General features: G+C 36.9%; 2 protein-coding genes across 4 annotated transcripts in view; one reads left to right on the top strand and one right to left on the bottom strand.

Moving 5' to 3' along the window:
• Nucleotides 1–4,556, top strand: part of INTS6 (integrator complex subunit 6) — an 88,220-nt gene extending 83,664 nt beyond the window's left edge. For all 3 annotated transcript variants that reach the window (XM_067713010.1, XM_067713011.1, XM_067713012.1), the window contains 3 exons: nucleotides 150–524; nucleotides 1,972–2,065; nucleotides 3,935–4,556. In XM_067713010.1, coding sequence (XP_067569111.1) covers nucleotides 150–524; nucleotides 1,972–2,065; nucleotides 3,935–4,028 — 563 coding nt within the window. In that variant the 3' untranslated portion in view covers nucleotides 4,029–4,556. The remainder of the gene's footprint in view (nucleotides 1–149; nucleotides 525–1,971; nucleotides 2,066–3,934) is intronic.
• Nucleotides 4,557–4,694: 138 nt separating this feature from the next.
• SERPINE3 (serpin family E member 3) overlaps nucleotides 4,695–12,887 on the bottom strand; it is a 33,032-nt gene continuing 24,839 nt past the window's right edge. The window contains exons 7-9 of the mRNA XM_067713013.1: nucleotides 8,633–8,719; nucleotides 8,039–8,122; nucleotides 4,695–5,585 (exon numbers count right to left, since the gene is read on the bottom strand). Of these exons, the coding sequence (XP_067569114.1) occupies nucleotides 5,542–5,585; nucleotides 8,039–8,122; nucleotides 8,633–8,719 (215 nt within the window). The 3' untranslated portion in view covers nucleotides 4,695–5,541. The remainder of the gene's footprint in view (nucleotides 5,586–8,038; nucleotides 8,123–8,632; nucleotides 8,720–12,887) is intronic.

Here is a 12,887-nt window from a genome sequence, read left to right as displayed (position 1 = left end):
CAAAGCTTAAAAACCATATCAAATTGTTAATTTGCAGCAGTCAGGGAGATCAGTTGTGATTTGCTGTAATATTGTTTCTTTGAGGTTTTCTTTACTGTGTGCTTTGAAATTGGCTCTCATCATCTTTTTTTTCTTATTTTTATTTTTAGTTTCAGAAGCCACTAATGATTCGACAATAGATGATGTGGTTGAAAATCATGTTGCAGACCAACTTTCATCAGATATTACACCAAATGCTATGGAAAGTGAATTTTCAGCATCTTCTTCTCCAGCCAGTTTACTGGAACGACCAACCAATCATACAGAGGCTCTCGGCCATGACCACTTAGGAACTAATGACCTCACTGTTGGTGGATTTTTAGAAAATCACGAGGAGCCAAGTGATAAAGAACAATGTCCTGAAGAGAATCTACCAGCGTCTTCACTCAACAAAGGGAAGAAATTGATGCATTGCAGAAGCCATGAAGAGGTCAACACTGAACTAAAAGCACAAATAATGAAAGAGATCCGAAAGCCAGGAAGAAGTATGTATAATTAGACACAAACATCAGATTTGATTTCTGTTTGTGCTCAAAAAAAAAAAAAGTCAACTAAACTAAAGCCTAGATCTGATTTTAGATCACTCTTAAACAACATATGAGCTATATAAGATTTGGTTCTTTATTCAGCCAACAAACACTTACTGAATAGCTGCTATATCCAAAGTACTGTGTTAGGTGTGGTAAGTAGGAGGGACTGAGAGCAGAGCAGGAACTCACAGACACACATGGTTCCTACCATGACAGGAACCCATAGTCTTGAGCATTCTGTCAACCAGCAACTGGAATTTTAAGGTAACAGCAAACCCAGACAGAGGTAGTGACTATTAAATGACTTCGTATCTGTAAGGTTCTAGGCATAGTACCTACCTACCACCTTAACTTTTAAGATTTAAACTATGATAGTGATCAGGGATGTGTTTAGGCCAAAAAACTAAAATTATGAAAGCTATCTATTATATGAGTACAGAAGAACTTTGTGAGTTAAAGTTTCAATATTATTGACATTCATTCCAAAGATGTTGGCAGATCACCTGCTATGATGGTGCGGTGGCCCATGGGTGGTCCAGAAGTGGGTAAGACTCAGTACTGGCCATTTAGGAGCTTATAGTCCTTGGCAAAGTTTTATGTGAAAACTTGAAACTGAGGCAGCATCCTTTTTTTTCCCACCAATTACGACGTGTATATTCTTTTTGTTTTTTAAAACATCTTTATTGGAGAATAATTGCTTTACAATGGTATGTTAGTTTCTGCTTTATAACAAAGTGAATCAGCTATACGTATACATATATCCCCATATCCCCTCCCTCTTGTGTCTCCTTCCCACCCTCCCTGTCGCACCCCTCTAGGTGGTCACAAAGCACCGAGCTGATCTCCCTGTGCTATGCAGCTGCTTCCCACTAGCTATCTATTTTACATTTGGTAGTGTATATATGTCAATGCTACTCTCTCACTTCGTCCCAGCTTACCCTTCCCACTCCTAGTGTCCTCAAGTCCATTCTCTACATCTGCGTCTTTATTTCTGTGAGACAGCACTCTTAACTTTTTTTTTCTCCCCCGCTCTATTTTATCCACTCCCAAGGTTAGCTGTAACTTAGAATTTGTCATAAGGATGGATTTTTGTAAAGGCCACTTCTTATTTTTCTGTGGCACTACCAAAAAGCTGTTTACTCATCCTTCTAAGCTTTATATTTGATACCCTATTGAGAACTTTTACCAAAAAAAAAAGCAGTGTTTGAAAAGCTATTTTATCTTTTTTGATGTATGATGAAATATGTATATTATAAAATCTCTAATGAGCAGTGAAAATTTTATGTAGACTAGTTTTGGTTTTGTCTTAGTATATCTTGATACAGTAAGCTGTAATAGAAAAATATTGAATAAGAATGCAAATTAAAGCCACTTAATTTTTCTTTTTGCTTCTCGTTTTAAGAATATGAAAGGATCTTCACTTTACTGAAGCATGTGCAAGGCAGTTTACAAACAAGACTAATATTTTTACAAAATGTCATTAAAGAAGCATCAAGGTAAATAATCTGTTGTACATTATGATATGAGGCAGTGAGTCCCCAGTTTTCTGTAGTTGGTATTTTAACAGTATCTGTTTTATACTTGTGTCGTTATGCATGTATATGACACACCCCTTTGTATATAAGTACTTCTCTCTTTTTTTTCAGTTTATTGAAGGAAGTTCACTTAAAAAATAGCTACACAGAAATTCTTCAGAAATCATGGACCCTTTCTCTCTACACATTACAGATTCTTGCATAATTCTCGTTTATCCTACCCTGTGGCTTTTTGGTGTCTTTATATGTTATAGTCTTTAATTTTTCTCCTTTGTATATTTGAGCTACAGTTAATATTAGTGATAAAACGTAATCTTGAAAGGCAATATTTGAATGCAGTTCACTTGTATGTGGGAAAACATGTAATTAAGGGGACCAGAGCTGGACAAATGGGCCTTATTCTGATTGCCTCAGTAGCCCAGGATTATGTACTTTAGTACAAGGAATGTGGATCAAGATTATAAATGGTAACTATGAAGTACAATTAACTGGAAAGCATAGTTGTATGAGTTCAGTGAGTAAAAAAGCATTTTTTTTATTTCTTCTTCAAGACTTTTAGAATTTTAGTAATGTAAGAAAACTTAGCGTTTGTCTCATCTGACCTTCCAATATAACCACCCTTTAATTAGTTCCCCAGTTTCTTCCATCCTACATGTAAAGGTTTTTTTAGATAAAGCTGTTAATTCTATTTTTTTTTTTTCTATGAGTGGCTAGAGCATAGGTTACTTTGAAGTTTCAAGATAAGGCCATAACTTTTCATATTATTGATATTGAGTATTTAACTAATTCTGCTCTTTATGTAACATTCTGCCAACTCAAACTTCATCATCGATTTAGCTATATTCCGGGTGCCTGGATTCTACTTCTGCCACCTTTTTTTTTTTTTTTTTTTTTTTTGCGGTACGCGGGCCTCTCACTGCTGTGGCCTCTCCCATTGCGGAGCACAGGCTCCGGACGTGCAGGTCCAGCGGCCATGGCTCACGGGCCTAGCCGCTCCGCGGTATGTGGGATCCTCCCGGACCGGGGCCCAAACCCACGTCCCCTGCGTCGGCAGGCAGACTCTCAACTACTGCGCCACCAGGGAAGCCCTACTTCTGCCACCTTTTAGAGAGTTGTGTAATATTATGGTCGGTAGTCATATTAGTGTACAAGTAGAGAGGAAGTAGGTATAGATTGGGCAGTGTTTTGGGATATTCTGAAAAGCATCAGCAGTATTAATACTTAAGCAGACAAAAGCAATTTTAGTCTACTATATTTATTACCGCAAAAATTTAAAACTTGCAACTTGAACTTTGCTGTATCCTATACTACAGATGTCTAATTGTCCTTGATTTGCTAGTTTTCAAATTGTAATAGTAGAACACCACAGTTTAAATGCAATTGCCCAAATTTCATTTCTTCTTCCATTTTGTGGGGAATTATATTCATATTTTATTCACATTCCATTCAACATTCAGTGTTCAAAGAGCATAAGAAGCTATTGGAGTCATTGCTTGGGGAGCCCATATTGCTGGAATATTTATAACCCTTGTATTTATTAGGGTTTTTTCTCCCCCCTTTTCCTTTTTGATTGTGGAAGAAATAACCTCTTTCCCATTGTACTTAGGCCTGGATTATTTGTTTTAGGAACAAACTATAATACTCTACTGATAAAATAATTTTCTAATCTTCCAAGAGATTTTATATATCACAAAGTTGTTGAATTTTCATTTTCATCTCACTTTGAAAAATCTTTCCAAGGCAGTTTCTCTCTTTTAAAAAAAATTATACTGATATATAACTATTTGTTAAAAAGAAATTGAGAGTGCTATTACTTATTTTTTTATACAGGTTTAAAAAAAGAATGCTAATAGAACAACTGGAGAACTTCTTGGATGAAATTCATCGAAGAGCCAATCAGATCAACCATATTAATAGCAATTAAAAGAAAACAGAATGTGGCCACTTATTTCACTACCTTCTCCAAATACAAAGTAAATACAAGACTGTTGTGATCTTGCATTCATTTTTTGACATGCATTGTTGGCTTTTTGAAATACTAAGAGCAAGTCTACAGATCCTTTTTCCATCATTTTACAGTGACCTTTTCTTCATTTTGGTTTATTTTTGTAATGTGAAAAGTATCACTCTAAAAAACATTTTTATTTAACAAACTAAAAATATTCCTCCAAATCTCTTGCTTGTCATTGACTCTTGCGTGTCAATTTCCCTCAGGTTCTATTTTCTTAAACCAACCTTTAAAATTGTCACCTCTGTTAAGGTTGAACTTTGCCAAAAAAATAAAAAAGAAGTTACTTTGTAATTTTTGGGGAAAAAAGCACATACATTAAAACTAGGCAATGTTTTGTATATACAGTTATTTTGGATATATTATTGTAAGTTGTACAAATGTATTTTGAAGAATATTTAAGAAAAGCACTTTTGTTATTCCATCAATAAATGCTCTATTTTACTCTTGTGTGGTTTAGGAAATAATCACATTTAAAGTAATCATTTAAAACCATCTTAAGATAATGGAATTTTAAAGGCCTTGCTTTTTAGCATTGGAAAAATACACCACTTGAAGTTCACATTTGTTAAACCTAACTGTAATTACGTGTTACATAATCTGCATTGTCTTTTTACTCTATGTTCTTAGATTTTGTTGGCCACTCCAACATGCTCCGTTTCTGCCTAGATAATGGAAATGATGGTATCTGTGGCGGATAGGCAGACTCTTTAAAGCTGTTTAAAAAGCAGACGCCTTTGGACTTTATTGGTTTCCTTACTTACTTTCCTTCAACCCCTTTTCCTTTCTCACTAGGATTGTGGATGGCACTAAGGTGAAGCCGTCGGTCAGGGAGTTGTAAGTTTGGGGTATACCACATACTCTGAAACGTCTAGCATTTAGCAGCTTGATGCCATACTTACAGAAGTCTCACAACAGACTGGGGTTTCAACAGGGATCTCTTTGTTCTGCTCTGCTATTACACTTCAACTCTCCTTTTTATTTAGAAGCTAAATGGAAAGGAAACATGTTTCAAATGACTTTGCTTATTTTGCATTCTCCCTAAGTTATCCAGGATAAGGAAAACTGAACACTATTCACTGTCCGCCCTCAGTCCAACATGGCCTCACGTGTCCTTACTGAGGACGTGACCCTGTGACCTGACTCACTTACCATTCATAGATCACTGCTGTGCCTTGTAGTGCTTTTGGGATAACCAGTAGAAAAGAAGGCTAAAATACATTTAGATTAAGAGAGGGTGAAATAAATTTATAAAATTATGGTAAAATTGAAGTATTTTTAGGTTCATAATATTTGAAAATCACATACCCTTGTCTTTTTATACTTTAGCAGAACATTTTTAAAATCAAGGGTATAGCAAAATGAAATTGTAACTTTTTATGAAGAAAAGCATCGATGAAAGTGGAGAACATGCTTGAGATCTGTTAATTCAGTTTAGGGGATTTGAAACTCTCCCAATACTGAAGACAAATGCTGTCAAGAAAAAAAAACATTTAATGTAGTGTTAAATAGTATTTTCATATGCAATTCTTTAAACATTTTTTCACCTCTACAAAATACCTTTAAGCAGGATATCATTTAGTAAATGGAATTGTTAAGGTAATTAGCTGCAGTCACATTGCTAAATTCAACAAGAGATACACAAAATCCAGAATATACTGTCTGGTTTTAAATTATATATGTTTAGATTCTGAGATTAACAGGAGGGGGACTACAAGTCATTCAGATAAAAGTTAATACTTAACAAGAATATTTAGGAAAGGGACTCAATCTAGTCCAATATTTGGCCACTTTCCTTATCAGAAAGTTCTTAGTTGCATTTCACAGGTTGCTCATGAAGTAATAATCCTTTAGACTCTTGCTTGACCTTTAATACATTTTGGGGTATGAACCCTAGAGGGAGTTGGAAAGAAGCAGTTTGTTCTGTCTCCTCTTTTTGTCCTTAATCTCTCTGCCTCCATACTCTATGCCCTCATCCCAAAACCTAGTCACAAGCTTTGAAACCCATCAAAATTCAAGCTTAATATCTCATCTCTTGCAGGTTTTTTTTAACATTTTAAGAAACTGGGCATATTAGTTGAATTAGTGAAATACTGCAGAATTTTTGTAAGCAAAGGGGAGGGGGAGTACATTTGAGGGGAATATCATGTCTTTTAGGCCCTTAAGATCAATGGATGGATGGCTGTAGGCTGGACAAATGATGTTCTCCAACAGTTTAATTTTCAGGTTAAGATCATTTTTTGTAATGTTCTTGTATGTGTCCCATTTGTCAACTGATTGAGTCATTATTTACCCTTATCAGTAAGCTTTGTCAATTTGGTGTACTGAAGGCTGAGACTCATTTGTCCTTTCAATACCCCGTCACCAGAAGAATAGCCACTTTGCCTTGTGTGTTATGGGCAAGTACCTCTCAGAAAGAGAGGTAAATAAATTCACAAGGACTATATTTAGACGTGCGGCGGATTATGGAACTGGTTTTGGATTGTATTTTCATTCTGTTTACTATGGCCGTTCTGGAAACTCTTAGCACGGAAACAGTGGTGTGTCCTTTACTAGGTAGTTCAAAGATTTTACATCATTTTATGCAGTTGAATTCCAAAAGAGAAACTGTTCTTTCTTAACTGTCATCAACCTTTATTGGCTATGAGCTTTTGACAGTGACCTTTCTGTTCAAGTTTAGTCCTGTTTCTTTGTTTCTTGAGGGAGTAGAACCTGTCTTTTTTTTTTCATCTTTCATTTTTTGACCTATATCCTTTCTAAGAGAGGGCTCTCTGTTGCCTGTTCTGAGTGATAAGTGACATTTTCATCTAATAAATATGGGGTTGGGATGATCATGGTGAAATACTAAGAGGATATATTTTGTTGATGGACTTTTTCTCCCCAAATAATCCCCCAATAGATGATTTCCTAGTGAATGACTATCTTCATCCTTTTTGTCGCAAGTGTCTTTGATTTCTAGCATAAGTTACAGCAGTATGCAAATGATTCTCAGATAAAATGATGTTGACAGTATTTCCTTAACAATTTGTGTAAAACCTATGCGTAATTTTCATTATTCTAACTTGACTTTTTTTCTCTCCATAAATAAAAATAATGCCTGATGTTTAGTTAAAGTAGATCCACTTTTGCTTGATTTTGTTAGACTTGTTCCATCCTATTTCTTTTTGACACATTGTTTAGACTTGCCAACAACTCTTTACTGAGAATCTCTTTTTCTTTCCTAGGCTGATAAGTAATTGCCAGAGAGGGTGGGGCAACATTAAGAGGAATGACTTGAATACTTTGTTCACTGTTGTTGATGCTTAAAGGACTTCTGCTTGTCCTTCTGATGTGCTAAGGCTCTGCCTGTACCATCCCCTCTTTGGATTAAGATGAGGTTGTATGGTGGGACCTAACAAGTACTAGGGCAAAACAAACATTTGATTTTTGTGTAACTTCAGCAAGCTTGAGAAAGATCAACAGGAAAACTATAGAAATGCAGGTGCGTTCCCTAGGATACTAGAGGTGCTGAGAGCCAGAGGACTGCTTGGACACTCTAGTGGCCTGAAGGAATTCTTTCATCCTCCAAGGCCAAGAAAGCTTGGCAACAATGGGGAAAAAAGATTTATCATTTATTTTACTTTCATGACTTTAAGTCTCCCCAGAAGTAGAAACCTGAATTTTTAAAGACCTACATCAACTATAAATGAGCTGAGAGAAACAGAAGGCAAAAACGCCACCGAGGTTATTAGTTTGCTCAGTAGTTATGAAATATTCCCCTTTCTCAGGATACATGACATAGCAACTGAGAAGCTTCTGAAGCACCATGGAAACCAGCTAGAAGGAATGCTTGTTTTAGGTTAGGGTGGACAAACGAGGCTTTGTTGCTAGAGAGATGCTGATAAATACTTAATTTATGTGACTCCTATCAAAAAATACTGTAATACCTGTGTTGGGTTCTCTCAGGAAAAAGATGAATGGCCGATCTGCTTTAAAAATAGGAATCCGAGACCTTTTCAGTAACAACAGAGCTGCAGGAAAGATAAAGAATAGAATCCCGTTGTATTTTCTCTTCATTTGAGGAAAGTCACTATTAAAATTGGATACGAAGTCACTTATATGCCTTGATTTTTGGAGAAATAAAAGCATCCTAATGATATAGCATTGTTTAGTGTTATGATGGGGTGCAAATGGGAAAATTAAAGGGAAAAGATACCACTTAGCCAACACTGTGTCCTATTTTCAAAATATTCCATGGAATAAATTCCTTCCTGAAGGTAATTTTCAAAATGACTCTATTCCTTGTTTATGGGGTCGTGCTACAAATCCTTTTCAAAATGGCTCTCTCTTTTCTCCCATCAGTTTTCAAAAACTTTGTTCTGTTAACATTTCTTTTTTTAGAATGCTCTACTACATCTGGACTTGGGTTTTTAGTGGGGAGGCTTAGAAGTGTGAAGGTTGAACTGGATAAATCTAACAAAGGGAGATAAGGGGGAAGCAGCTGACTGAGTGTTGCTGACACTGTGCCCTTAGGAACATACCTGTAGCTGCAGATGCCTTGGTGCCTTCCTCTGAAACCTCAATCTTGGCTTTGTGGATTGCTTCAGAAACATAAACGCCATCTTGGCCTAATCCCAGGACATAAAAATGTGATTATTTGCATTTTGATGCATTTAGTTGAAAGATTTTAGTACCTTTTTAAAGAATGGACTTTACTTACAGTCTCGTTCGTATGCTCCTTACTGTGTAGTTAGGAAGAGATTTGTTTGGGAAATTTTAAGGTACAATAATTTATGCAACTTTCAAAACCTCAAATTTGGTAAATTATCTAATAAATAACCCCTCTCAGATTAACATTCAGGTCTGTGCCCCATTTTTTTCAATAGTTAATTTTCAAAAATAATTTCTAGTTACTGTTGAAATCTTTAGTCAGTATTTCTAAAATTTCGGTGGTATAAGGATTGCCATAGTACGCGTTAAAATGCAAATTCTGGAGCCCAGGAATCTGCACATTCAGCAAGCTTCTGAGATGATTTCCCTTGAATGCCTTCTTGGGCTGCATTTTAGGAGCCACTTTTAAATGACAGAAGTTTGTACTATGGGCCTTAAAAGGCAGTGTATAAAAAATGTCTCATGCCTCATGACTGCATTCTGTATACTGAGTATATCAGTTATGCAATTATCTTGCCTTATTGGCTAGAATTTGCAAAGAAAATGAGAAGTTAGAACTATAATAGTTGTATGCCAACAATTTCAAAGATATTATAAGCTGAGCAAATAGGAATCTGAGTGATCCAAGCGTTAGAGGAATTGACAGGTTTTTGTAATTTAGCCATCAATCATTTTTAAACAACTCTCCACAGTGAAATGGTACTTGATGACACAAAGAATGAAAGTAAGAATCTTTAGAATGAGAAGAAACTTTAGAAATCATTCAGTCGAACCCTCTCATTTTAGAGTGAGCTGTGAAGTCATCTGAGGCCACACACTTGACAAGAGGTCCAGTCGGGCATATGCAGGTGTTCTGACAGCAGGTGCAGTGCCTATTTCCACCCCACCTTTCCATACAGACGCCACCACCTTGGAAAAGTGTGTTCTAGTCCACTGCAGGACGCACTAGAAAGGGAGCTGTGGCAGGAGTCTTAAAATAATCATTGTGATGGACATGTATTTTGAGGGGGCTTCTTTGTTTGACCTTAGACTAATATTTAAATTGTTGTGCATTTCTCATGCACATACAAGGGGATGGCAAATGAATGTTGTGAGAGAATAATACCAGTGGAGTACAGAATAGGCAGCATTTCATCCATCTTGTAAATAAGGCATACACAGGAAATTGTGAGTTGGCTGTGTTCCGTGTAAGGAACAGATATTTTGCAGCATCAGTGAAGGGGGCCAGACAAGGGCCAGAGGAGGAGAAAAATCAATGGAAACATTCACCTGCCATCGCTTGTCCTAAAACCAGTGCAGAATCTGATTGATTGTAGCAGTTGGTCTTTTTCTGTGGGATGTTTTAGAAAAGAAACAAATTTCTCTATACTAACTAGCCTGTCTCACTAACTCATTGAGCAAACTGAAATGCAGTGCCCAGATCAGAATTGTGTGTATAAGGAATGGTTGATGGTCATGAGAAGCTTTTACTAATCTGTGACTTCATTACTATCTAGTATGCCATCTGGACATTTAAAATAAATGTTAATGAAATGAGCAAAGGTTCTTTATCAGCTAGAATATAGTAAATGCGTTTGTGTTAGAGTCCAGGCACCCTGGCACAATGTGAGAAATGGGGTCGACTGGTTGGTATGAATGAGTTTTCGGTTAGATGGGCTTGGCTCTTTGAATTTCTTGAAACTGCAACTGAGGTTTCATTTAAGTAGCTTTTTTCTCCATCATATTACAGGAGTGGTCCAATAATTGACATTTACATGTTTGCACAGACATAGGCTAAGACCCATAGCCTGTCATGTCCCAGCATCCTCATCTCTCATATATTTTATCTCTGGTAAGAGTTAACATTTCAGAAGACCAATGTTTGTGATCAAAATAAGGATTCAGGAGTCATCTGTGGGTTTGTGTTTTTCTTGCTTGATCTTGTATTACAGATCCCTATTTGCTTACTTTTGTTAAGTAGCTCTGGAAATGTTATGCAGCAACTAATGAAATCAGCCCAAAGGGATTCTCCTGGCTTTGGGCTCATCCTCTCCTGCACTGTTGGCAGCTGTCTAGTGCCATTGACGGCCGTACAACCTGTTTCCCCAAAATTTGTTCCCAAGGTTGTTTATAGGTGCTATTCTATTAAAAAGGGTTCCATGAGTAATTACAATGGGAACTGCAAGTTGGATAGGTTTGTGCTTTTGTTTTTACTAGTGGACTTCTTAGAGCTGCTAATTTGCTAATGTTCATAGTGAATCTCCACAGGAGGGCTGTAATATGTAGTGTTTAACCATGGAAATACCCACACTGTCTCCTGTCTCCGAATTTAGCAGGTTAGCATTCTACAGAACATACTTTGGGAAACTAGCCGCCTTCCCCCCGCCCAATAAACTCTTCTGCTCCTATATTACATTTCAATATCCAAAGCAAACAGGTAAAATTCTTCCTGCCCTCCCTGGCATACTCTACCCTTCTTCCATAACATCTTATATAAGTATTTCCATCTCAACTTTCCTCATTAGATTGTTAGTTCCCAGAAAGCAGAAGCTGTATTATTTGTTTTAAATATTTACTTCGCTCAACTAGCATAATAATGCTTGGTACACGTATGTGTTTAGTAAATGTTGGACGAATGAATACTCGACACTCCTCACACTGTACATTTGTTTCATCTTCCCATAAAAACAACTGACTTAATGTTCTTTAATCTGATTTCACTTGTAAGGAAATGTTGGTTGCTGTCCTTGGAATCACTGGGGCACAGCACAGAACGAGTCTTTGGCAAATCTCATCCAAATGACTTAAAACAGTGTCCCTTCCCCTTTGTGAGTGGAGCCTGTCATTCTTTTTATGTGATTGGCCATACTTTCAAAAGGCTTAAGAGTTTTGATAATATGACATTGTGTAAATGTAAGATTTGCAAAATATAAAGTAGTAATCCTACATTTCATCCTCAGCTTCTCACAAAGCAGGACAAACGTTATCATTTGCTGTGTCTTTTGTCTTCCCAGTTATTATCACTTACTATTGGTAACATTAATGGCTTTGAAAAAGTTATTGCCAGAATTTGCGAATTTGCTTCTAGTTTATCTTTCTCATCCTCTTGTCACTTAGTTGTAGATGGCAAGTGTGTGTCACATAGCACCCAGCCCAGCATATACAGAGTGAGTGCTGGAAAGAATCTGAAATGGCCTCTGAAAGTAGGTGCTTAGTTCCTTTCTCCATCCTTCTCCTCCAGCCCACTCCTCACGTCTTTCTTTCTCCCCACCCTCCCACCCAGCTTTGTTGAGATGTAATTGACATATGTAACATTGTGTACATTTAAGGTGTACAGTGTGATATTTTATGTATGTATATATCACAAGTAATATATCTTATATCTGTACCCTTTGACCACCTTCATCCATTCTCCCCACCCTGGCAAACACAATTGTACACTCTGATTCTATGAGTTTAGGTTTTTTAGATTACACATATATGTGAGATCATACGGTATTTGTCTTTCTCTCTCTGACTTAATTCACTTACCATAATGCACTCAGGGTTTTTCTATAATGTTGCAAATGGCAGGATTTTCTTTTTAATGACCGAATAATATTCTATTGCATATGTATGTACTGCAACTCCTTTATCCATTCACCTGGTGATAGACACTTAGCTTTTTTCCATGTCTTGCCTGTTATAAATAATGCTACTATGAACATGAGGGTGCAGATATCTCTGTGACACAGTGATTTAATTTCCTTTGGATATATACCCAGACGTGAAATTGCTGGATCATATGATAGTTCTATTTGACTACTTTCCGTAGTGGCTGCACCAATTTACATTCCTACCAACAGTGCACAAGGGATCCCTTTTCTCCACGTCCTTACCAACACTTGCTATTTTTTTTCTTTTTTTGCCTGTGCCACACAGCTTGTGGGATCTTAAGTTCCCTGGCCAGGGATCGAACCTGCGCCCTCAGCAGTGAAAACGTGGAGTCCTAACCACTGGACCACCAGGGAATTCCCAACACTTGCTATTTCTTATCTTTCTGATAACAGCCGTTCTCACAGATGTGAGGTGATACCTCATTGTTTTGATGTGCATTTCCCTAATGATTAGCGATGTTGAGCACATTTTCATGTACCTGTTGGCCAT

This window comes from Pseudorca crassidens, chromosome 18 (genome assembly GCF_039906515.1).
Source record: "Pseudorca crassidens isolate mPseCra1 chromosome 18, mPseCra1.hap1, whole genome shotgun sequence".
Taxonomy (NCBI): Eukaryota; Metazoa; Chordata; class Mammalia; order Artiodactyla; family Delphinidae; genus Pseudorca; species Pseudorca crassidens.
This window is presented reverse-complemented; position numbering and strand designations above follow the sequence as displayed.